The sequence below is a fragment of the Haemaphysalis longicornis genome, unplaced genomic scaffold (genome assembly GCF_048455015.1).
Source record: "Haemaphysalis longicornis isolate Haplotype H1 unplaced genomic scaffold, Haemaphysalis longicornis Haplotype H1 scaffold_2, whole genome shotgun sequence".
NCBI classification, from domain to species: domain Eukaryota; kingdom Metazoa; phylum Arthropoda; class Arachnida; order Ixodida; family Ixodidae; genus Haemaphysalis; species Haemaphysalis longicornis.
The window spans coordinates 233,876,039-233,901,284 of NW_027526295.1; the positions used below are offsets into that span (position 1 = coordinate 233,876,039).

Sequence of the window (25,246 nt, forward strand, 5' to 3'; positions counted from 1 at the left end):
CCGTGCGGCCGCAAATGTGGACTAAATTGAGGTCAAATCAACAGTGAAGACAGCGATATGCCAAGACCGGACGATTCTTACGCGCGTTAGTTAGCAGCAGGCATGCCGGCCATGCTTGACCCGATCATTCTATTCGCATTTGTTAGTTGATCATCCGGTTGTTTTTCTTATTTCAAGAACAGACGGATATACAGATATAGAGAGACAGGTTCTTCCGCAAATGTTCCCAGAGAAACGCTATAACTATAAAAAAATAAAAGATTTGGGGCAGCGCAGTTATCGTTTCTTTTCACGGGCCATTGATGCGTTTGCGCATTCTCATATAATTTCATTGGTAGGCCAATGACTCGATACCGCGGCAGGCTGAGCATTGATAACCGCGATTTGAAAAGTGCGCAGTCTCAGAATAACGATTATGATAATTCTTGACAATGATTTATACAGTGTGAGATGAGAGCTGTTGAGGTGCGTGTAATCATTCGCCAAGCATGAGATGCCCGGTAAGAGCTACGGTGAGCACCTTTCAAGCAGGGAACCACGCCCGCAAACAAAAAGAGATATGCAAAGGTTATCATTTTATTTGTGACCTCTACACACGGTGAATGCATACATGCGTGCCATTGAAAAATATTTGGAAGCAAACGCGTCAGACATTCCAGAGAGGTGGTGCATAAAATTTGCTCCTTTAAGGCTTTTTTTCTGACTGTCTACAACTTATCGCGAACAGTGTACAAAAACTTGTCCGCCCTCTGTGGCTTGCTGCTGACATAAACCAAATTCGGTTTGTTCGAATCCCGCATAACTGGCTGTGGTGGGTTACTTTTCTGTATGCCAGAAAATAAACAGAGGGGTAATTATGCGGTGGATTTCGAGGAAAAGTATGCAAGCATGCCCTTTACAGCTTGCGTCACTGAATTTAATAAGAAAAAGAAACGACTGAAAAAAAAAAGAAAACAAGGGGCACGGAGCAAGAATTATTTTCGTTTCAAGCGCGGTGCGGCTGGTAACTAGGACAGTATTTATTAATAAGTGCTGCTAAAATGCCTAGCACTTCTATTTGCTTATTTTACAGAAAGAAATCTGGCAATCGCCCCAATATATATGATGTTATTACAATTTTTGTACGTCGCTTCCGTAGAAGAACATGTAAACAATGGCAACGCGCTTGACGCGCCATCTGTTGTGCTGCTCCGTAAGCTGCATTTCCTCCTCGCCAGACAGTGACATTAACGCGCAGCCCGCCCGCGCTGTCCCAGCCCAGCAGATTCCTCTCCTCAAATACTTCTTTCTCCGTGACAAGGGGTACGAGACTCTTTGGAACATGAAAAATGTTTGAACTGCGATAGTACCATTTCAAAGTAAGCTACATAACACTCACCTGTACAAGCTGCGTCGCCTGTGTCCACAGGACAACGTCGCGAAAGAGAAGTAATAACCGATTGAATGCGCCTTCGGTAAAAGCTAACCCCGCTAATAACAAAAAAAGAAACCTAGTTCGCTAGTTGGAACAGAAAACGAAGAAAACTGTTACGCCCGACGGGGACGGGCTAAGTATAAAGCCCGCACAGTTTCCATTTAAATAAGCAGAAGTACGTCGGCAAATGCTTTCTGAATTTCGTGGCTTAACGTAGTGGAAGAGCTCATTACATTCTGTTGCCAGCACCGCCAAACTTATCTCATTTTTTCCTCCGTACATATTTAATAGCTTCGGGGAAAGGGGGCGGGAGGAATCATAATCTTTATTGTTGCCTACGTTAGAGGCACGCTGAAAAAGGCATGAAGCTCCCCCGGGCCCCTTTAAAGAGAAAATCACGCGATTACGAACTAAGCCAATCTCAAGTCATAGTTTATGCAAGATTCTAGACAACCCACGCACGCGCGAAATATGGATTGAACATCGAAATGAGTTTTAAGTCCTTGGCCCGAAGCTAAAAAATAGCCTAAAAAAATGCCACCATCCTCCTCAACCCAAAGGAAGAAAAACAGAGGAAAATAAATGATCTTGAAATAAGCAGGTTACGCACTGGTTAGCGAGCGTTCTTAACTGCCTCTTTTCGGTTTGAGTGTTTTCATGTTTTTGGAGTGGAGTGGAGAGTGTAAGCATCGGTTAGGAATTTGTACTGCTGTCAACTTTCCACCCGAAAACGCGCGCGCACGGGTAAGCCCGCAGGCACCCAGACATAATTCATTCTATTCTTTCTCGTTTAATTGACGTACAAGGAACAACGAGCCGAAAGGATGGCTGTACTGTGAATGCATGCATCAAATAAAGATATCTGTACGCGCATAGAACCAGACGAGGCTGCGAGCAGGGGGTAGGGTATAAACTAAGCTTCTTGCCTAATGACCTGAGGGGGACAAGGTAAAAAAAAAAAAACAGGCTCAAAGGAGAAAAAAATACTGCGTGCGTAAAACGGAAGATTGTGCGCCCGTTTGCAGGCGGCTTACGCAGGAATAGTTGTTGGCTGTTGGGTGTAAATTACAGCGTGCAATTACAGCGTAATGTGAGATACTTTTTCTCTCTTACTTCGTGACTGGCGAAAGCCTAATCTCTAGGCAAGATCTTACCCATTCTGTCAAAAATAAGTTTGCCATGCTGCGTTTTAAAAAGTGATTTATCCAATGTTTTTTTAGAAGACAACTGCGCTTAAAGGTCATAAAACAAAATAGCACGAAAGTTTAAACCGGTTAGCTTTAAAAGTAACAATATTGATTGGAAAGTTTTTAATCTACGACAATAAACCCTCCACTAAACTTCTCGGCTGATGATACAGACGTCATTAAATATTGGTATTTACTTCACTTCCGACGAGCGATAATTCAGTTGACCGCTTTTTAGCCGGGCCTATTCTTGTTCGTTTAATAGTTTTACCTGAGGCGATGTTGGTGTTTTTAGGCAGCGCCGGTTATTGTAAAAATGAGCAGGCAGCTTGTTGGCGAAAATTGTGGTCTTGTCTACACATTTCATGCGGTTCGAACAGAAAAAAAAAGTTGATATAGTCAATATCAAATAGGCGAAACCATTGGAAACGCATCCATAAAAGAGCTTTACTATGTTCCAAATAATGATAAAAAAGAGGGCATATACGCGAAAGTGATTCTTATACTGTCACTAGCCAACAGAAAGAAAGAGAAGGATGCCGCCGCTTACCGTTCTTAATGTCGTACTCCTGTTCTGCCAAGACGATGCTGTCGTTGTTGTACTTGAGCAGCCGAACGACGACCTTGCCGTCGTCCTTGACATCGGTCAGCGTTAACCGAAACAGGGCATCCGTTTCGCTACGCAGTATCTTAGGCGCCGTAAAGATGTAACCGCTGCAAGAGAGATTTGCAGAGGAAACACAATGTTTTTTTATTGTACACAAATCGAAAGCATATCATTAATGTAATGTCAGTCAAAAGAGATGGTGGTGATGTAAGGTAGCGGGCAAGAAATTTCAGGGATAGGGGGCAAGCTTTGGCGTAAATAGCCTATTCATTCAAGCAACTGCGGTAGATTTACCTTCAAGGGCGTGCCTTTTAGGAGTATTTCAACAGCAAAGATTTAGCTCATCCAACTATTTACACTGTGCGTAATAAGCGAAGGCCCTTGTTGTCTACCTGACTTTGTCTCTTACGGCGTGACTAACAGTGATCGAACCGGGCTTCAAACCAACTTCAAAACCAGCGTAGTCGTAACAAGTGACGAGCAAGAGCGCGGTTTCTCACTTCTTACATCCTCGTCTCTGAGCTGTTTTCGGAGTAGTCAGAATGCGTACATAACTAGACCAACGTCAAGCTTTAGTATCTAACCTAATTCACCCTCGAAATAGCACAACAGCGCCGCATCACGTGCTTTTAGTATTTAATGTTTTTAAGACGAAACTGTTTTATTCCTGGATACACAAAGGTTTGACTAACGTCAAACCCGTCACGGAAATGACGCCAGTATAACGAAGCACGTGGCCTGTAAAGGGTGCACCCCTGCACACAGCGTCTTCTTGCGGGGCAGCAACCTTTAGTACTAAAGAGCACGTTATACTAAGGGTCGTTTGTTTTCGGGTTTTATATTTTAACACGAAATTGTTTTATGCCGGGATACGCCAAGATTTCACTGACGTCATATCCGTCACGGAAATGACGCCACTACACCTTTGCCGAAGCGAACCGCCAGCAGGACGTCGCTCGACAAGCAGACCCACAAGACAGCCGCCGACCCGCAAATCCTGTTCAGCTGCAAATTTCGCTGCACGTTTAACCCTCGTGTGTTACCGATTCCTATGACAGAGGAATCAACCACATTTTTTTATTATTAAATGTGCACACCAACTCAAAATTTTCAATGATTTTTTAAATACTACTTAAGTAACGCTGTTAATGGATATCGCGTACTCATTAAACGTGGAGTCCATTAAAAACGCACTTCTTGTGCGTGTGAAAGAGCCCGAAAGACATAAGTAGGCGTTTGGCTGGGTCTTACCCTTCTGAGAGGTGTGATGCCAAGGCACCAAAAACTAAAATGAAGCTGCCCCAATTCATTCTGGGTCGGGTCGTCTCCAGCTCGAGTCACCTGCGAATACAAACAGAAGAAGAAGCTTTAAGCACATGATCCACAGTAAATGTGCGATACGCTTTCTTGCACTGAGCCAACCCCCTTCCGGGTTCGTTCATGCTTATACAAATGGAGTGCACAAGAAAAGTAGTGACAGAAACGTATACATCCCGCATTTCAGAGGCAACCTATGTTTATTCTATTGTTTTTAGCATACGCAATCCGTGATGGCATTTCTGTTAAGCATATCGCATCTAATGGCTTTACACATTCTCTTCTAATCGCTACAATAAGATTTCGTAGTAGAACGATACATGTGCGCCACCAAACCACCGGAACACGAGGTGGGAGATATCTACTAAATGGTAGCTGTCAGACGTATCGTTTCTAACACGAAATTATTTTATTCCCGGATACACGAAAATTTCGCTGACGTCATATCCGTCACGGAAGTGACGCTACAACGAAGGAAGCGGCCTGTAAAGGGTGCACCCCTGCACACGCGGTCTTCTTGCGGGGAAGCAACCTTTAGTACCAAAGAGTACGTTATACTTCGGTTTGTTTGTTTTCAGGTTTTATATTTTAACACGACAGTGTTTTATGCCGCGATACCCAAGATTTCACTGATGTCATATCCGTCACGGGAATGACGCCAGTACACCTTCGCCCAAGCGACCCGCCAGCAGGACGTCGCTCGGCAAGCACACCCACAAGACCACCGCCGAGCCGCAAATCATGCTCAGCTACAGATTTCGCAGTACATTTCACTTTCGTGTTTTACTGATTCCTATGACAGAGGAATCAACCAGTTTTTTTTTCGTTTACTGCTTACCGTGGCCTGCAAAGCATAACGGTACACACCTTTAGCCTTAAATTTCTTTCCGGAAGTATCTGCACGAGCAAATTTTTATTTGTGTATTTTTTTGCAGATTTTACACTTGTAGCGTCGGAACACATTTTCAAGCCTACTTAAGTAACATCTCTGAAACCAAAGGTGTCCACGAAAGGGTCAAACAGCCACTTGAGCGTGACGCACAGCAGCGAACGCAGCCTCACGCAACGCCATGTGCTGTTTTCGATTCTCCAAGCACTGGTCTGCTCTTACACTTCCATCATAGCCGAATCCGTAACGTGCTGTTATTACGCTCGTAAAACGTTCCTGATAACGGGAAGTAAGAGGAGAGAAATTTCACTGCTCCAGGCACGACCACGTGACAGAGATGAAATGGAGAACGCCGATTGCACTCCCTGAGCAGACAACCCAGCTTACAATAGCGCTTCCCGGTGCAGCAGGATGTCATGTTGATACGAGTACATAAAATTCGCGCTAGCCCTACGGAGAACCTCGATTTTCCTTTGTACTGTTTGGCGAAAGGTGCTAGTTCGCTACGCGAACACCTTTTAAAGGAACCCTGCAACACTTCTTTCAACTTTTTTTTGAAATCTTAAATGCTTGCAGAACGTAGACACCCCACACACCCAGTACTTCTATTAGGGGGCGCAAAGCACCTCAGCCAAAAATTACTGCTCTATGCCCATCAGATAACTTCTAAACTCGCTCAAAATTTTTTTCTCTCTTTCCCGGTCTTGACGTTCTTCGACAGCTCGAATTACGTCACTACGGCTATGTAGCGGCTGTTGGCCGGTTTTCCTTCAGTTGCAGCAATGAACGCGTTTCGATATCAACTTTAGAAAAACGCCACAAAAAACAAAGCAGGAATGGAAGTCGTATCTGGTGCGACGAGCAAATCACGCCGTGCCGCTCCGTGCTGGCGAGAACTATAGCTTCCGCAGTGGTTCCAGACGCGAAGGAAAGAGTGAAAGCGCTTGTCGGGAGTGCTGCAACGTTCCTTTAAAGCCGGAGCATCAGCAGCACGACGCCTCCGTGCTGCTTGTTCCTGGTAACGCCGTCTGTCCGCTTGTGTCGTGGCATCCATTTGCGCGCCCACCTTCCAAACGAGCGGCGCACTGAACGGCTGCTTTGTCAGACAGACGACTCCGACGTTTTCCAAGCTGTGCAATCCGTCTTGGCGGCTGCGCGGGAGCATGGGCCCCGACATGTGTTAAGCTAGCACGAGCAACGAAGAAGCATAGCTTAAGCTTTCCTCCGCTATGACGCGCACCGCGCATGGCTCCCTCAACGAGCAAGCGCCAACTTCCTCTCTGAAAACAAACACAAAAATAATAGCCTCGAGAGCCGCGTCTTGGACATGTGAGAATCGGGATGAATTTCGCCTTACAGAAGGAATACCTTAACGGAGAGAAAATTATGGACGTGTTTTTGTGTGTGCGTGTTTCCACCCCGTTAGCAGTTCATCGTTCATTTTCTTCTCCGCCCGAATCCGAGCCACGCGCGATACTCACGAGTAAACAAGCATACCGGCTCACAGAAGCGAAAGCGCAGTAAGCGCAAATGAAGCGTTAATAAATATCTGCGCCACACACGGCCTCCCGGAACACGAACGAACGGCGCACGGGTCCGCAAACTCCGCTGTCTCGGGCAGCACAAAGACGGCCACGCGAGGGGCATGCTCGCGCACTTACCCGCGGTACAAGCGCCGAGACGGGAAGCGCCGATGCAGCCTTCTACCTGGGTACTCCTCGGACCCGGCGGCGATCGAATTAATTACGGCTCTCTCTCCGTGGGGGCCATTAATTTCGCCACGTAATCAATCCTCTTCTGGTATTCAGCGCCATAACAAAGCACGTGTACGCAGCTGTGTTCTCTCCAGCTGCGCTAACGACACGTCGTCCCAGTGCCTGTCTATTTATGTAGTGCGCGGAAGAAGCCACCCCGAGCCGCTGCAAGAACAAAGCGAGCGGATGAGGGCTGCACCGCCGTCTTCGAGAAAGAACAAGGCGCACAGTGAGGCCGTCATTAGGAGTCCGATGCCGCGATTCCGCCAAGTCGGATTTGCGGGTGATAAATGACGTCAGCACTAAGAGGGCTGCACGACCAGTCGCTCTGCGAAGGACGCGCAACTGAGAACGAGGCTTCCGTGCAAGGCTGTCGTAGATGTGGCGGGCTGATGCACACACGTGGCCGTCGTGGTCTCCGTTCGAGTACCAGGTATCGGCCAGCCGGCTGCTTGCCTTCTCCGGCAGAGCTTACCTCGTAGGGCTGCGTGCCCTGATTACAGCGCTCGAGTCGGGGGGGACGAGGACGCAGGCGTAAGCCCGTTAGGGCCCAGCCGGGTGCCGCAGGGGCCGGTCGCATTAACGAAGCGCCATTAAAGCTGCGCCGCCGGAGCAGGTCATTAGCGAGCCGCTTTCTTTTGCCGCGAATGCCCAATCGGACTTGCTGGTGGTAATGGTTGGTCCCGGTGGTGTTAGTAAAACGCGTGGGGATGCGTATGCGGAAAGGGGAAAAAGGGCATGAAACAGACTCTCCCTAAAGTTGCCACGAGAACAGCTGTCTGCTGGTGCGTTCGTACAGACCGTAAATTTTGATGCGCGCGATCGGATGACGCTAGTAGACCGCGTTGCCGAGTTTTTACCGGCTCAGTATTTTGCGCGGGCCTGTACTTTGTGGCGAATTGTTTGGATGCTCCTGAGGAACCTTTTAACACGAAAGTGCCGGGGTCCACCAAGATCTAAATTACGTCATATCCGTCACGGAAATGACATCGCCAGAAAAACTTCGATTGACGCAGCGGCGCCGGGATTCGATCCGCGAACTGTTCCGTCACGGCGGCAGGTACGACGCGCGCTCCCGACTGCGCTATCAGCAGACGCGTGAATAGGGCGACAAACCTGCCTTATCTAGGAGAGGCGCCGCGGCGCTGACAGTTGGCGTCTCGATGGCAGCGCCTACGCCTACGGAGGACGCGTATCGTAAGCTGCGGAGAAGCCGACTTGCTGATGTTGCGCTCGTATCGTGACATGACGCGGTCCGCTGCAGCGTGTGTTCGCCAAACGATTCGCTGATACCTCGTTTGGTTTCGTTCGCATGAACGGCTTGCGAGTGCCTGCGGTTTCAGTCGGATTTACGCAATGCTCCAACGCGTGCAATCCAGTGGCTAACGTTGATGCGTCTAACGGTGCCATACCAAAGAAATATAAATAGCGATGTCGATGCACAATAAACATTCAACTGCCCCTGCGAAGGCACATTTCACTTTCGTGTTTTACCGGTTCCTATGGAAGAGGGAACAACCACATTTTTATTCATGTTTTTGATAATTACGTCAATCCTTGGTCGTATTCGCTCGCACGTGTAAACGTGCGATCTGATCTTTGTGGGCTTCACGGCACGTCACACGCTACACCTTGCGCGTAAGCCCATGAACTACGTAGTATTCATCCGTACATCCTGCACACACTTCTCACAGCTCAACAACGCCAAAATGATGTCTTTCTCTTTCCTTAAACGCTGCCTGCTGTGCTCTTGCCGATACAGACGCTGTGTCTCTTATTTAATTTTTTAACATTGTATATTTTTGTGTGTGCAATCGTTTAACATTTGTCGCGTGCTTTTGACATCTTCATTGCTCTTTTATGTGGGCCCCTCCCCTCTACAATGCTTAAAGAGGATAAAATAAATAAATAAATAAATAAATAAATAAGTAAATAAATAAATAAATAAATAAATAAATAAATAAATAAATAAATAAATAAATAAATAAATAAATAAATAAATAAATAAATAAATAGGTTTTCCGCATTACCTGGCCACAGCGTACTTCTAAAGCTCTCAATGCTGAAAGGCTCCACAATAAGCGCGTGCTAATCACATCCAGAAGGGACATGGGCGACCAACAAGCGACAAAGGCACTTTTTTTTTTCCCCACACAAAACGGTTTCTAACGCTTTGCGCGATCACAGGGCAGCTAAAACCACGTATCCCGCACGGGGGCAAAGGGATGAGCCACCTGGCAGCACTGGGGCAAGGCGAGCCGAGCAAGGAAGAAAAGCTCGCCGCAAAGGGCAGCCGCGCGGCGCTTAATTATGCACGTCCTTTCGTGGCGATCCCGCGGCCTCTTCGCCCTCGGCTGTGGCAACGCGCCTAACTTGCCCATCAGCTTTGGTGACAAGCGGCCGCAGCGAAGGCCGCCTCGTTCACGTATGTATGAGCAGGAGGAGAGCTGGAAGCGGGAGCGGGAAAGGGGGGGGGGGAGGGGGGGATCGTGGGGGACGAGGCAACGAAAAGTAGCAGCAGGTTGCGGTCTTTGGGCGGCGCCGTTCCTTTGCTTATCGCCCACTCGCACAACGGGGCTTCCCGCGCTTCCGACAGCTGTTGGATGGCCCTATTCAGGCAGCACTCAAGCGGCGGGAGACGAGGAGACAGCGGCCGGAGGTTCCGACCCACGGCGCTGAAAACGGAACAAGAGCGAACGGGCTTCTAGCTTCCTTCCCTTTTGCCGTGCACCGGCAGGTGCAACGGTGTAAAACTCCAGGGTGACAGCGCCGCTCCCTAGGTTGCCCGCTGCGGCAAGCACTCTTCCTTGTTTACCGGAAGGTGCGTGGCGATATATATAAAAAAATATAAAGGCTACTAGATCTAAGGAGACCCGAACAACGCGGACGAAGTTACGCGCACGTTCAACGTAAAAACAGGAAGTGGCCTCGAAAGTTAGGGTTGCTATAGGAAGAGCGCACCAAAAGAGCCAAAGAGATAGCAGTTGTATGCCTGTGACGAAAAGATATGCACATGTGCGGCAAGCCTTGCTCTTAGGTGCTCTTGCCGCAAGTGACAACGTCAGACATGCTATGGACGCGGTAAGCTTTACGACGCAGTGACGCAGCCCATTTGCGCTATTAATTTCCCCTGACAGCGAAAACACGAAGGAAAATATAGCAGGCATAAAGTTGTTTCTTTTCAGCATGAGCTGAGTATAAACGCTTCTTTTTTTTCTACTTAATTCCATCATCATACCATCATTATCATCCTTAGTCCTCTGCAGGACGCAATCTTTTCCCATGTTCCCTCAGCCGTTCCTGTCAGACTATGCTATGCATCATTAAAGCTCTCTCTCTCTCTCTCTCTCTTTCTCTGCCCTAGTCGTCCATTTGTTGCCTACTATTCTTTTATTTCGACCCTCCATTGATTTAATAATCTCCCACCTGCTTGTAGTTCCATCTCTCTTTAAAAAGAAGAAAGCGTTACGTGATGTCGTTTTGTTGCACTTAATGAAATGTCTCAGTGGGTCCCTAACCGGCACACTTTGTTTGCAATACGGGGCGTTTTTCCCCATTACAAACGTGGCCTTTTACAGATGGAGAGCGCTTACCGATGCCTGCAATTCAATTTCAGCAAATCCGTGCATCCGCCCTGAAGTTATCACTGCGCTCCGCGCCGAGCGTAATTGCCTCTGCGTAAATGGCGCCTGGACAAACAATTCCAAGTGAGAACAATGTCAGTGAGCCCCAATGCATAAAAAAAAAGAAAAGGAAGTCTAGTAGATAAAAGTGACTTAGAGGGGAAAAAAAAGGGAACTAATTGGCTGGCCTCCGGCGACGCACATTAGGCTCGCAGTGAACATTAAGTAGGTACAAAAGAGAGAGCAACTCACTCGCTCAGTAAACCCAATTATCCGGCAAGTGCAACAGCGGCAATGCGCTCAGCTTGTTAACGCCATCGCAGCCCACCTCTTTATCTTACCCTCTTTTCGTTTTTAATTACGAGCGGCAGCGGAAAAGCGCTGTCAGCGCGAACATGAAGAGATCACGACGGCGTTATCACGGGGGCTATTTGCGCAAGTAGAGTGTGTACCGTTATTTCTATAACCCACAAACACGTATAGTTTACTCTGAGGCACCTTGTTAGGTTAGCTCGTTTCGGAAGCGCAGAAAAAATGTAGCCCACTTTCGAAAGCATCCAGCCCGGAAGGCTCACTGTGGAGCACTACTGAAGCAGTACACGCAACGGTAGAACCAGGGAGGGGCGATATGAGAAGGGTAGACAACTTTCACTTCTGGAGAGGCACCTTGGTTGTATTATCAAAACTCCGCTCGGCAAAGCCCTCGACAGAGATGCCACGTGCCCTGATGTCTTCGTCTTCTTTTTTGATTCTTGTTCCTTCGGAGTTATTTCAAAGTGTCGCAGGATTCCCTCAGCTTCGACACTCCAACTCGCCCAACTTCAGCTGCCCGCCCCTCGCGCGCACTCCTCGAAACGCCGACTACATTCCTTTGATGTTTCCGAGCGGCACTTCTTTGGCGCGTCGCCTGGTTAACGAAACGCGGCATTAAAAGTGCGCCCACGGGTGAGAGAGAAGAAGGAGGCATTGCACAAACGCTGGAGGCGAGGTGCTTGAAGGCTGAAAAGCGCGGACGCCCCACAGTCCCCCCTTTGTAGTGGCTCCCCACACTGCTTCAACGTGCCTTTGTTATGCAAAGCATGCGTGCCGCCCCTTCACGGTGGTGGCGGCGGCGGCGCCGCGGTATTGTGGAGCTGCTTCAAGTGCAACATCTGCGTCGCGCGAATTGTCAAACTTCTGGTACTCTTTTTGTTTACCTCACACTCAAAAACAAGCTACCCTGGTCTGGTAAACAAAACTCAGCACCTGCGGCTTCCCGCTAGTCAGCGAAGCCTCGGGGATTTGAGTGGAAACGAGATTTAAAGTGCGCACCTGAGAGAGACGCGCTTCAGAGCATATAAGGAGGCGCAGTGTTTACTCCACATGCACCTGAGAGTACCTCCCTCCCCCTCTCACCCGTTTCATTCGCGTAGACACACAGTTCGTACTACTCGGGGAAAGCGTCTTGCGCATAAAACGCGAGCGTGAATCGTCTCAGTAAGCGGGCCAGCATGAAAATAAGGTGCGGAGCAAGGAGTCAGCGAAGCCGGCATTTTTAGAACGGTGGGTGGAGCCTTTATTCACTCTTGGCCAGTACCTCAAGTGGCTATAGGTAAAAATCTAACAACACATGGCGGATATGTTCTCTACCGGCACTGTTATTATAAGTGTGGTGGCGAGCGTTAATCCTCGTATCGGCGGGTTCTAGAAGGGGCAGAAGAAGGAAATGAAGGTGTCTCAAAACAAACAACTAAAGCGAAGGTGTGTTAGCAGAACATTAAGGAGCATCCTAAAGAAATGAAGGTGTCTCGAAAGAACATCAAAAACTAAAACTTGATCACCTGTAACGAAACTGCAACAACTGGTTCTTTGTTTTTTAGACAACGGCTGGGACCGCACTCTTATTTCGTTCTAATTGCTATGTAGTACGCCTTCCACCATGAACATAAAGCATCCAGCTGCTCAAAATATTGGCGGTGGGGTTCACTCCGAGCCCCTAATTTTTACAACACTTTTGGTTCTTTCATCGCCATAGCAACATGAAACATTTCTCCATCCACTAGGTGCGTGTTCTTACTTTCTATACAGTTTGGAAGCAGAAAACAGCGCGGAACTCTCGCGGAACGCTTCCTTCCGCGGTTTATTTAAATACTTGATAATGCATTTTCGAGCTGAGACTCTCTGATTCACCGAAATTAGCCCGCAGAGAAGACGTCGTTTCATTCTGTAAGGGCTTTACAACCACTTCGAATGCGTCCGCTGCAATCCGAAGCGATCGTTCGCTTTACACCGCTGGCTCGCAACCGAAATCCCTGCCCGTCTTTCTTTTATGGCTCGCTTTTCTGCCGCGCCTACTCGGCAATCTCTCGCACCATTTCTTCTCACCGCTATTTCGTGGGCATTGTGCTCGCTATTGTTCATTCCGAAGAGGCCTTCCTTTGTTCGCGGTGGGTCGAAATACACGGCACCACACAAATGCACGAACAAAAGCCTCTATTCCAAAGCTTTTAATTTTTTTGTCCCTATACTCCCTTTTTTTTTCTATAGCTGCACCTCGCCACTTTGAATTCGGCGAATACTTTTCTTACTTGAATTTTTAGAAAAATTTGGGCTAGTTAGCGAGATATGTGCGTTGCGTGTGTCACCTTGCGTGCGTTAGACGAAGATTGAAGATGGTTTTAATTAGAAAGCAAGCACTAGATGAAGCGATGGCAGCGGTAATTAGATGCTTAAAACCTAATCAGAAGCGCCTACTTCACAGGAAGAGCGGAGAATTAGGGAGCGCGGAAAGAAATGTTAATTACGCTCGCGCATGAGACGAGCCCATTGTCGTTTAGTTAACAAGGACTGCGCGAACCAAACATTGCTGGTAGCGGTTAGACACGGAACAGTGAACTCTTAAGTCGAACCGTAGTTCAATAAGCACAGAGAGGGTCAGTGCCTTTAGCTCTCTTCCTATGTAAACAGCAACAAGAAAATAATCCTTCCTTGTAATACAAGCCCTACCACGTCAGTACGAACAGCGAGCTCCGTCCAGCACACATGGCTTTCTGGTGTTTACATCCGGCGAGTACAGAAAAGCAACGACAAGACCTTCACAGAAAAGCTTTTCACGAACGCAAAAAAAAATATGCCTTTATGCGAAAACAGAAAATAAACACCAGGGAACAGCTCAGAGCAAAAGCGTTTAGTTTCTTTGCCGCGGGCTTTCCGGGGATTTATTTCTGGCCGATCGTATTTTTCGCTACGCCATTCCCGCGCGACCAATTTGAGGCAACCAGACACCTCAGCAACTTTTTTCGCCCCGGGGGCCCTTAGGCAGCCTCGCAACCAAAAACAGCAAACGACAAGAACGAAACCAAAGAAAAGGAAAAGGCAAGAGCGCCTCCTCCGCTCTTATCCCGGCAGGAAGCCTTAAGACTTTCCTTTTGAATAAGTTTGCAGGCGCGCCTTTCCCACTCTTTGGGGTCAAGGCTGGCTGAAGGAAGAATGCGCACTTGGGCAACGAAATTCGTTCTTCTCCTGAAATATGCAACCAGGAGGGCGAACGTGGGCGTCCTGTTGAGCCTGGCGGGCACAAGGGGTGCTTGCGAAGGCAAGCCCGCTTCAAGCTGAGCACACGAGCGCAGCTGCCTTAGGCTAGAACGCGCCGGAGAAATGCGGAACCAGAGGCATGCAGCCAGCACGAGCTGGCCGTATACCAACGCCGGCTTATATTTCTTGCGTGGGGGTATGACAGACTTCCTGTATAAGCGAGCGTTCTTCGTTCAAAGGCTCGTGTGTATACCATCTTCCCGCCAGCCAAGCCCGCCTTACTTAAAAAAACGCTAAGGCGGATGAAACAAACCCAACATAAAACAGAAAGAAATGTCAGCTAGAGAATGGGTAAACCGCCGGAATTCGAATGCCGCAACTCTTTGCAACATCAGTTCGACTGCCATGTGAATTTGCAACGAAGATATAATATAAGCGAGCGCGTGGGACAAGGTTAATAAACATTTTGTCGCTTCAAACATTTCGTCGCTTCAAATCAGTATGTCGCTTCAAATCAGTGTGTATTATCCAACATAATTTTTTGATGTTGCAATTTTGTATACTTCGATATTGCACCATTAAAGGTGGCGTTTAGGGCAGCTTCTATGTGGCATTGTTGGCATTTCAGGCGTTGAAGGCATTGTTTATACAGGTTTGCGAGAAAGTCATTGATGTTCGAAAAACCTTTCACCAATGCATGTTCCCGCTCAGCCCTTTGATGGTGTTCATATAGGTTAAATGTTACAGTGAGTTATGAAATATTGTAAAAAGTGTTCAGCATTTGGTTATTGGAGCTGCCAATTCTTGACATGAATAATTGGGAGCTCATAAAATAAACACCTAAGTACGGAAGAAAAATTCGTATCTGCCTTGCCCACTGGACGCAACGATGATGGCGGTCTGTTACAAAGAAACTGAAATCTCCACGTTAAAATATACTAGCAAACCAAACGTCCAACCAATTTCCTGTTTCAAACCGCTCTCAGTACCAGAGAATGTCGGAAACAAAGAACTGCCACCCGTGCGGGGTATAATACGAAAAAACAGGAACTACAGCAAGATCAAATCTTGGAATGTCAGACCAATCCCTTATGAAAAGCAACGCCCGTCATGCTATAACATCTACGTCAATTATGTGCCCTCTTTTTGCGCATCGAGCTCAGTGACCACGACACAACGAAATCACTGGACAAGATGGGATGTCGAGTGACTGGATACGTCCGCTGACATTTCTATTCTTCCGGGTCAATGGAAGACGACACCAGGGGGCTATCGGATATCGCAGAACCAGTCTCCACACCAATAAGCATGTGTTTGTCGTGCACCCCGCCATACGGACACAGTGGTCGAATCAAAGTCCGCGGAATCGATGTCGTTTTCAGTCGGTTGTTACGAAACTGCGACAGACCGCTTGCGCTTCCTTTCCTCCGCTTTTTTTTCTTATTCTTCTTCCTTTGCCCAGCAGACGTTTTTCGAAGGATGCGTCACAATGATTGCACCCGCCGGATAGGACCTTGATCGGACTGTTGAAATGCAATTGTTTCGGCCATTGCACAACTAGATTGCTGCTGTCTCGATAAAGAGCAACTCTACTTGAGGCCTAGCAGCCGCTAGCCCCATGCCTCGTGTACAACGGCGAGGCCGGCCTGAACTGCGCCCCGTCCTGAAACCCTGGGCCAACAGTGACTATTTTTGTTTAGGGAGTGAACATTTGCCGAGTTTTCTGGGGCCTCTGGACTTGAAAAACGTCATTAGTTCTGAAGAGTGAGTGACGTTCTGTTCGATCTACATTCGTTCTCGTTGCCGTGCTTCCATTTTTCTTTATTGGTTTGACATTATTTGTTTCTTTATATTTTGTTTCAGCTTCTGTATTTATAGTTTTCTCTTCAAAATTTTTATTTAGTTTCTCCTCGCCTTTTATTTTCAATATTGAAAGACGGAGGTCCGGAGCGACGTTTGTTGATGAGCTCCACTAGCTAAAATGGCAAACGTACCGCGATGATGTGTATTCACAGGAATGAAGATGATGCACAGAACCGAAAGACTCTCCTGCCTGCCTAGTCAATGGCACGCCTGTTTCTTCATCCTCCTCTCGCTCCCAGCAAGTCTAGGACTGGCACAAACATTCCCCCTGCTAAACAACAAATCTTTATTCTTCTCCTAATCGAGGCATATGCTTCACATGTGATATTCCGTACACTACTGAACATATTCTTTGAACCTGCCCACTGTTTCAAAACCGGGAATGTTCTGTTTTTGATACCCTTCCCGCTAACTTAAGACAATTTCTTGAGTGGTCTCCCTGAGTGACCAACCCAATTAGCAAAAGTAGCAATTAGCAATTAGCAACCCACTATGTTCCCACCGCTTTTTCCCACCCAACCCCAGGGTGCGTCTTAGATTCGTGATACCACTAGGAAGGGAGGGGGGCTAATGCATTAACAAAAGAGCTCTGGGGTCTTTATTTCATTTTAATAAATGCTATAAAAATCGTGGTCCTTTAAAGCCTCCGAAGGGACTCTAACCATGCCTGTAAAGGGTGCACCACAGCATACGCGGTATAACAACGGGGAAGCAGACTTTAGTGCTGTTGCGAAAAATACTCGCATTGCACTCTCTGCAATAGTTCTCTCCTGAAAGTATGTATCTTTAGCTGTGGATGACTGTGAGGTAATGAGATTAACCTCGTGAAAACAGAGACTATGTCGCATTTAAACCAATAATCCGAGATAAATTATGTCCATACTTTTGTTGTGGTAAAATGTGCAACAGTTGGGAGTTAGAGACAACTCCCCGTTCAAGAGTAAGCAGCCATCAACAGCGAAGCTGTTAGTCCGGCTAGAAGCGTTTGAAAAAGTTAAAAATGTTTTTTTGTGTGTGTGTGTGTCGAGGGAGGACAAAATGGTGAACCGAGTTTTAGCTTGGACCCAGTAGGAGGCATGTCGTTGTTATGTTCGGTGGAAGCTTCAAAGCTGTAGCTTAATTAACTGTCATGCAAATTTCTAAACGCACATGTTCGCTTTGTTTAGGGGCATTATTTCAAGCGGGCGGAATGTTTTTCCCCTGTCTTTAACGAAATAAATGCGCCAGAAGGCTCAGGCTTGAAGATAGCGTGGACCAGAATACTAGTGATATGCGGGGAAGCTCTAAATTGCATGAGTTAATTAAATTATTATTTTTTAAAATACCAGCCTAAGCTCTTCAGAGGATTCTAAGGTGATTCCAACTTGTGGGCACCGCTTTCCGTGATTTGTAACACCTATCATGCGAAATAGATGGCGCCCTCATACTAAGGAACTTTACTGAAACATCTAGGCGAAACGCATGCGAAATACTGTAGTTATACGAAGACGCGTGTAAGATCACTGTGTCCCCATTCAGCGCGAAATAACGTCCAAAGGGTTACGAACAACGCAGGACAAAAAAGAACAAGCGCTATATTGATATGCGACAACTCTGTTAATACTGAACACATAAACAAAAAAAAATTCGAGAAAATATGATAAAGATTCTTTCTAGGTGCCGAAGCCCGTCTTATTTGGTTCATCATCTCTGTGCATGCTCAGCTCTCAAAAAATGCTGCGTGTACCATAGCACGTGAACCTCCGCTCAGAAGAGACTTCAAACACACTGAGGCTAAATCCAGTTTACTTCAGTGCTTTCGCCATTAAACCTGCGACTAAGTTACCTATAATATGTGGGCCCGAAAAAACACCCTCATAAAAGAAAAAAAGGCATCTAACATCGAGTAGCACAACGCTTCAGTCATCAGCAGCCCGACGGTAAACGATAGAGTTTGTAGGTGCGTCGCAAAGAAACTTAAGACTGAGTGGCCGGTTATCAAATAAAATGGAAAATATCACCGCTCCGTGCGTGCGGCGGCATCCGCGCTCCTTTCCAGAAACTCTATACTCGGCGCTTTCTCAGAGCACAAGCAGGCGTGCGGAATGGGGCTTCTCGCGCGCGGCTGCCACGAAGCTTTATTGCCGGACCTTATAAGCTTTGTTGAAAGTTCCAAAGCGCGCAGAGCGACAAGTTGGGGCTTCGCCGTCTCACGGACGGCCGGAAAGAACGGCCTCCGTGCAATAGTAACCAGCCTCGACTTATCTCCTCCTAGCAAACGCAGCGAGAAACGCTTTTGTGGCCACCGAATTGATTGGCGACATCTGTCGGGCACCCCCGCAAGGAAGAAAACAAAAATTAACCGGCCAAGCCAAGACAGCTTGGGAGTGGCGGCTCCCGCTCAAGCCGAAAACAAATGAAAGGAACTAGGCTGCAGAAGCTACCCTCCTTCGACGCCTTCTTTTTTTTCGTTTCTATGTTAAACCAGCTTTGTTTGTTTCTCCCCTCACCCCTCTCTTTCTGTTCAGTGCTCTGCCTCTGATGACTGGCAAGCTGTGTGCGAAACCGCCTTTTCAAAGCCACTCAAATGGCCTGGGAAAACTGGAAAGAACGAAAATACGCGTACAGAAATACAAATAAACAGAAAAAACCGGGGCAAGTGCTAGCCAAGTCCCCCAGGGCACTAATGTCCCCTTTTCTCGCTCCCAAAGTGTCTCCTCCGCTGTCCCGCTCTGTGCCCATCCGTTGAACGACACTCGAATAAAGAACGGGCTAGTGGCGTGAGGGACATTTTTATACCTCCCGTTTCTTCTATTTACGCCCCTGTAGCATCCCGCTTTAAGGAATGTATTTAAGTAACTTCTCGCTGACCTCGCGAGAGGGGTCCCTCTTCGTGCGCTTATATACGCTCCCTTCACGGACGAATCGCGATAGAACTCGTAAGCTGGGTCGTAATGCACACATTCGGCCGAGAGTCCCAATTTTTGTGGAACATTAAAATGCGGAACACAGAGAATGAAGGGAGCGAAAAAAGAAACCACAAAAGTTTCAGAGTGGCATATGTCCCGAATCGCTTCCGCACGCAGCGCAGCTGTTGGTGGCCTTGTAAAACATAATGGTTCGCTCGGCTCAAGGAAACGCCGCTACTGGTACGCAGCGGTTACACATTACTGTGGGCTTCGCGTGTGAGCGAGGGCATATCGCGTCTTCATGTTGATGATTTCCTACTTGGCGCAAGCAAAAAAAAAAAAAAGGAGATCAGAAATGCGTGCGGAACATCGAGAAAGATGCAGTGAAGTGTTATCGAAATGAACCGACGCAGCTCTGAAAACAAGCACTCATTTCCATCAGCGACGCGTCTCTGAGTAAACACGAACGCGCTCGTGTTCCTTACTTTTCTTCTTACTGCGCTCCTCTTCCTTGCGTCTCTTCTTACGACCCTCTTTGGTCTCTTCTTCGACAAGTTTGAGTACCGTCGGATCTGTGTTTTTCAGTTTGTCTCCCCTAAGTTCTTCTGTGTAGCCTGCTTCATGCATACTTGATACTTCCAACTCTAACCCCGGAAGGAGAGCTTTACTTATGTGCGGGCGCGTGCAAGCGAAGACTATAAACTACACATTGAGAATCTGAGGACGTCGCCAACAGCTACACTCCGTGTATCGAGCAGAAAGGATGGGCGCGAGCTCCGCCGCGAGAGCGTGCAGTGCTCAAGCGGCCGCCCGCCCGTATAACAATTTGCGGCTGGCGGTACGGCGTGCCAAATTTCGAGTTGGAAACCAGGACCACGTTGTCGTGCCTCTCAGCATGAATATTTCATTCGAGGGGTCGGTGGTCTCCAACGCTGTATTTTCCACTGCAACCACTTCTGATGCCGTAGGCTTCGAAACGAAGCCTGCACCCTAGGGCGCCTTTTATATCTTGTTGCTCTGAGCTTCCCTGTTATTCCGCGCAAAATTTTCATGCCAGCAGCATTACACAAGCGACGCTTCATGCGTCCATATTTCAGGTGTAGTCGTTTTGCAAAGATGCGCAGCGTTCCGCTCCGCTCCAGTTTCGTTTCACCGTGACAAGATTGTGCCTTATAACGCTGCCTTTCATCCAAATTTGGAGTGCATGCTGCCTGTTTCGAATAAATCATCATCATCGTCGTCGTCGTCGTCGTCGTCGTCGTCGTCGCCACCACCGCCACTACCATCATCCTTATACCACCATCAATCGTCATCATCATCGTCGTCGTCAGTCTATGACACAGGATGAAAGCCTGTACCGCGGAGTTCTAACAGTTCCTATCCCGCGATTTTCGAGTTGCTTCGTTGCCGCCGAATTTACTGATATCACCCTTCCATCTAACAATAATCGCTCTTTCATTACTGGAATCCCGCTTTTCAGTTGCCATTCTGCTACTGTGATTGTCCACCTGTAGCCACCCCTTCGTAATACACATTCAGCCAAACGCTACATCTTACTCTTGATTTGAGCCAGGGTGGCTTCTACCCGCGTTTTATTTAAGCACAATACGCTGGGCTTTTTTGTATCAATGTGATACCCATACTTTCCTTCATTCCATATCTCGTTCCAGTATTTAGTTTCCATGAGAAACATGACCAGTTAGGCTTTCCATTGCACTCGTGAATTCGCGCTGAGCAGTATATAAAAGTTATCACCGAGCAAATGCAGCGAAGGCACTGGCGAAAGCACTGAACTATATGGGAGATAATCGTTTAAACATTCCAGAGATGTTAGCCATCATCCGGAGCGAATCGTGGCCTTGAGCGCCTAATTAGCTGTAAAGTGCGGCAATGGATACACTACTTTCAGAAGTGCGAATCTCGTAGAAGAACGAAACTTGTTCATCTTTTTGATGCTTCGCTCACACGATGGGGCGCGTGTTAAGTTAGCAGAAGGGGTGGAGATTACGGGCAATACATGTCCCAACTCAATTTCAAGCGCTGCTAAGCACGACTACGACACATGCAGGTCTTTGTTTTTCGGTGCCGGCAGATGGCAAGTTGTTGGCAATGTTTGCACTGCGCTCCTGAGCGTTATGGTATTGTAAGCTAGTGATGCGCCAAGCTCTCCTATCATTTGAAAATCAAAACGGCCGCGCAAAAAACGGGTAAACTGCTCATGTTCGCCCACGGTCTGACACGCGTAGCTTGGCTGATGCTGGCGATGTACCATCAGCGAAACGAACAAACAAACAAACAAAAACACTAGACATTTTAGGAATGTTTGTTCTTTTGTTAACAACAATACTACTGAGTATAGCGGATGAAAACTGAAACGAAATGATCCCGGCTATTTCCCATCAAGAAAGCATCCCGTAAATTTTTAAAATTGTTTTTGGCCGTAAGTACTACATTTTGAAACCACAATAACAGATTCAAGTTAAAGCGATACAAATTTGTCGGCTATTTCATAGGCAGCGTCATGGGAGAATAAATCACGTCGCAATGGAAGGTCACTCCGTGTCAGCTGCCATCACCGGCAGTCCGAATTGCCACTTTCTAGAATTCCGTGCACATGGCTGATTCTGGCATTTTTTTGCTCCGTGACAAATAACACTGACGATTCAAACCATAAATCACTTGAGGCTGCATCATACGTGAACGCTTTGGCGGTCGCAACATCTGGGTAACGGTGTACGGGGACTTTTTCTTTCGTACGAATTTAGTCATTACACTGCTCGTATAAGCACTACTTGTAACTGTGACTTAAAAAGACAAAGTATGGGCCAAATTCATGAAACCGGATCCTTCTACCATAATGTACAAGGTCCCTTCAGGTAACAACGGTCTAGTCGCACAAAAAGAAATAAGTAAAAGAAATGGTTTTGTTGCTATTAGCTGTACTTTTTAGTGAACCAGATTGACCAAAAATTAAACAACAAGCGTGCAGATTAATTCTACACGTTGTGATCCAACAAACGCACATACTGAGGCACCGGCTGCAACCCAATCCTTCCTGAAAAGCAATTACGTTGTGGTCAACATTGCGAATACAAAGTTGGCGCCGCAGACATTCTCCATTGAAAGCGAATGTCAGCCATGAATGGTTATGCGCGTAGCTCATTTCCGTTTTCCGTATACACGCCCGCTGCCCACCCCGCTTCGTGGAAATATGCAAAACGGCGTATTTGTATGCAACACGCGCCGTTACGTGGCGGGAATATGTAAATGCAGGGAAAAAAAAGCGAACGTTGCCTCGGGCGTTCTGCGAGAATACGAAATGGCGGAGGGAAGCGAACTAACGGGGGTTATAAATACAGAGTATATAGAGGCCAGGAGCTGCAAAATAAACGAAAACGCGCCGCACTTGTTTCGTCGTGTTCGCTGCTGGCGAATCATTCAAAAAAATGTACGTACAAATGCTTTCACTTTCGTTTCTGATACATCTGGATCTATTGAAAGTACAGTGCTTTACAGCTCTGTTTTTGTCACTGAAGACGATCCTCTTCGCGTTCTTATTTACTTTGAGGGATGGGGGAATTCGCTTCCATTTAGGTATGGCCCAACAGACTTCTTTAACAACACTTCTCATTTTCATAATTACTGCAGGTGAATGCGACTAATAATAAATTGGCCGCCATCCCGCCCTGCGAAAGTAGATTCCCACACAGCTGTTTGTAAAGCCCTACACACGTTGATGGGGGAGGGTATGAAATGCTCCTCGTTGTCAAGGCGGTCTGGTCGCTTGCACTTGGCTTCTCTGGAGGCAAATTCTGGGTCCTGGCGCGTGCGTTCGGCGTCTTGGGCGAGCACTGCTGGGTCTTCCCTAGCCTGAAGTATGCGCTAGCCCTCGAATGATGTCAACCGCCCTCCCCTTTCGAGAGCAGCTGCAAACCTATTCTTTACCAGAACGTATGCGGGGGGTTCCCATTGTTCACCGGCGCCTCATCCTCCATCAGGAAGTTTCGATGCTTGTTTTGTGGTTGTTTCTTTACACGAATATCCTGAACGCCTGATTAGCCTGACGCATGTGCTCGGCTTCTTGGGCGGGAACTGCTGAGTCCTGCCTAGGTTTCTTGTTTACGACACGAAATTGTACGAACCAGCTGTTATATACGCAGTGCAACGCCTCCGCATTAGAAACTATGTATCGAATTGAGCTCATCACATCTCACCGAAGTCAGAGAGTAAGCTGCGATTTCTTTTCGTGTGCGCGTGCGTGCGTGCGTGCGTGCGTGCGTGTTCGGAATCGAACACCTGCCAAAAAGATTTACGATGCTGCAGAATGCGGCTAACTACAGCTGGCGCAAGCCAAATCGCGCCAGGTTTAGGCTACTGTCGCAACTGTCGCGACACTTCAAAACACTATCACAAGACGACTCGTTGCATGCGCCACTCTGAAACCTTTGTGCTTACGATATGCGTGTTCCATTGGTGGTGCGACCAATTCCACACGTGTGGTTCCACCTTCACCCTGCCGCGGTGTCTTAGTGGCTACGTTCTCGTGCTGCTGAGACCAAGGACGCGGTTTCGATTCCAGACCGCGGCGGCCGCTTTTCTGGTGGAGGCGACAAGCAAAACCGCCGGTGTTTCGAGATTTCGGCCCACGTTAAAGATTCTCAGGCGGTTGAAATCAATACAGAGATCCCCCCCTCCCCCTACGGTTGGCCGCACAGCCCATGTGTAGCTTCGGAGCGTTGAACCCCACAATCAATTGGTTTCGCGTTCATGCGAGTTAAAATAGAGAACTCAGCAGAATGTACTTAGTGTTGAAAAATCACCGTTACAGAAACAGTAGGATGTATTCAGAACATAATTTTGACTCGAATAGGCCAGGGCGAACCAATCTACGTAGTCCGTTTTCTTTTTTATATCGCTGTTTTTCGGGTCAATTCAAGTGATAATCTCCCCTGTGTTAAAATATATTTAAGCTTATAAAGGTGCACGCCTGCGTGGTTACAACTGCGCGCAGGCTTGAAAGGACACGCTTTATCCCTTAATCCTGAGTACCTGCAATATTTTACGATAATTTATTATTTCATTCTTGCTCTGCTAGTCTCATTTGTTATACTTTTTCGCCGAAGGCCCGTACCGGAAACTTCGAGCTCGCACTGATGAGGACGTCAAACAATGAAACGAACTCCAATAGTCTCGTGCATAAATTTGCATAACTATCTGACTAATTGCTCCCATAATTTACGTCGCACTCGCAGCTGCAAAGCGATTTAATTGTGCTCCTACTCTTGCCCCAACCTTTCGTTTTTTCTGTAGTTAATTTTACCCTCGAGGATTTCCTTCGTCTTCGTTTTTGTTCTTCTTCTTCTTGTTTCTTTTAAGCTCCTTGAAGCTAGTCCTTAACGAGAAAGCCCCTCGCTTACAGCCAGCAGCAGCTTTCTGATGTATATATTATTATTTCAAAATGCTGCCAATTATTTTTCGGGATTTTCTCAGGAAGGGATGAAGAAAACGGTCTGTAACTGAAATCCCTTGTAAAATAGCCATTGCTGTGCCTTCACGTATCATGATTGATTTTCAATTGCATTCATGACTAATTTTCGAGTAATTGAAATATTTGTTTGATTAACATAAACATGAAAAGCAATATTATTGCAGTACAAGCAAAATAAAATGAAATTCATAAACGTAATAATATACAGCCCATTTTATTTGTGGAGAAATGACACTACTAACCGCACACTGAGTATTGTCCGTAAGTGTACTTTAACAAGGGCTGTAAACTTTTTCAAGCAATAGCTCTGGGTAATCAAGCTTGTAGCCTGTTTCACTCCCTTTTGTTGGTAAGAAAAAAAGTGTCTGAAACAGTCTGTTCGGAGTGAGTATTATTGCAATGCTTCAGCGTACTGCTTGCGTGCGCATATTGATTGATTGTAACGTATTGGGGAGCGCCTATTATGGTTTGATTGTGGCTTAACTGATACACGTATTGAAGGTGGCAAAACAGTGTTAGCCCCTCTACTTTTAATCAAGCATTCCTTCTGGCCAAACTGTCAATTTATATATATTTAAAATGAATAGGACGGCTTTTGTCTGAATGCCTCCTAGTTTCTTTGTAGTTTCTTTTTTAGTGGCTGGAACAAAACATTGTAAGCACATTTAATTTTAAGAAAATGTTTGTCGCTGGTGCTTCAAAG

General features: G+C 47.0%; 1 protein-coding gene across 23 annotated transcripts in view; it reads right to left on the minus strand.

Moving 5' to 3' along the window:
• The window catches only part of LOC144170129 (pregnancy zone protein-like), a 129,154-nt gene that overhangs the window by 44,076 nt on the left and 59,832 nt on the right, over nt 1-25,246 (minus strand). For all 23 annotated transcript variants that reach the window (XM_077699732.1, XM_077699723.1, XM_077699727.1 and 20 more), the window contains exons 3-4: nt 4,460-4,549; nt 3,152-3,315 (exon numbers count right to left, since the gene is read on the minus strand). In XM_077699732.1, coding sequence (XP_077555858.1) covers nt 3,152-3,315; nt 4,460-4,518 — 223 coding nt within the window. In that variant the 5' untranslated portion in view covers nt 4,519-4,549. The remainder of the gene's footprint in view (nt 1-3,151; nt 3,316-4,459; nt 4,550-25,246) is intronic.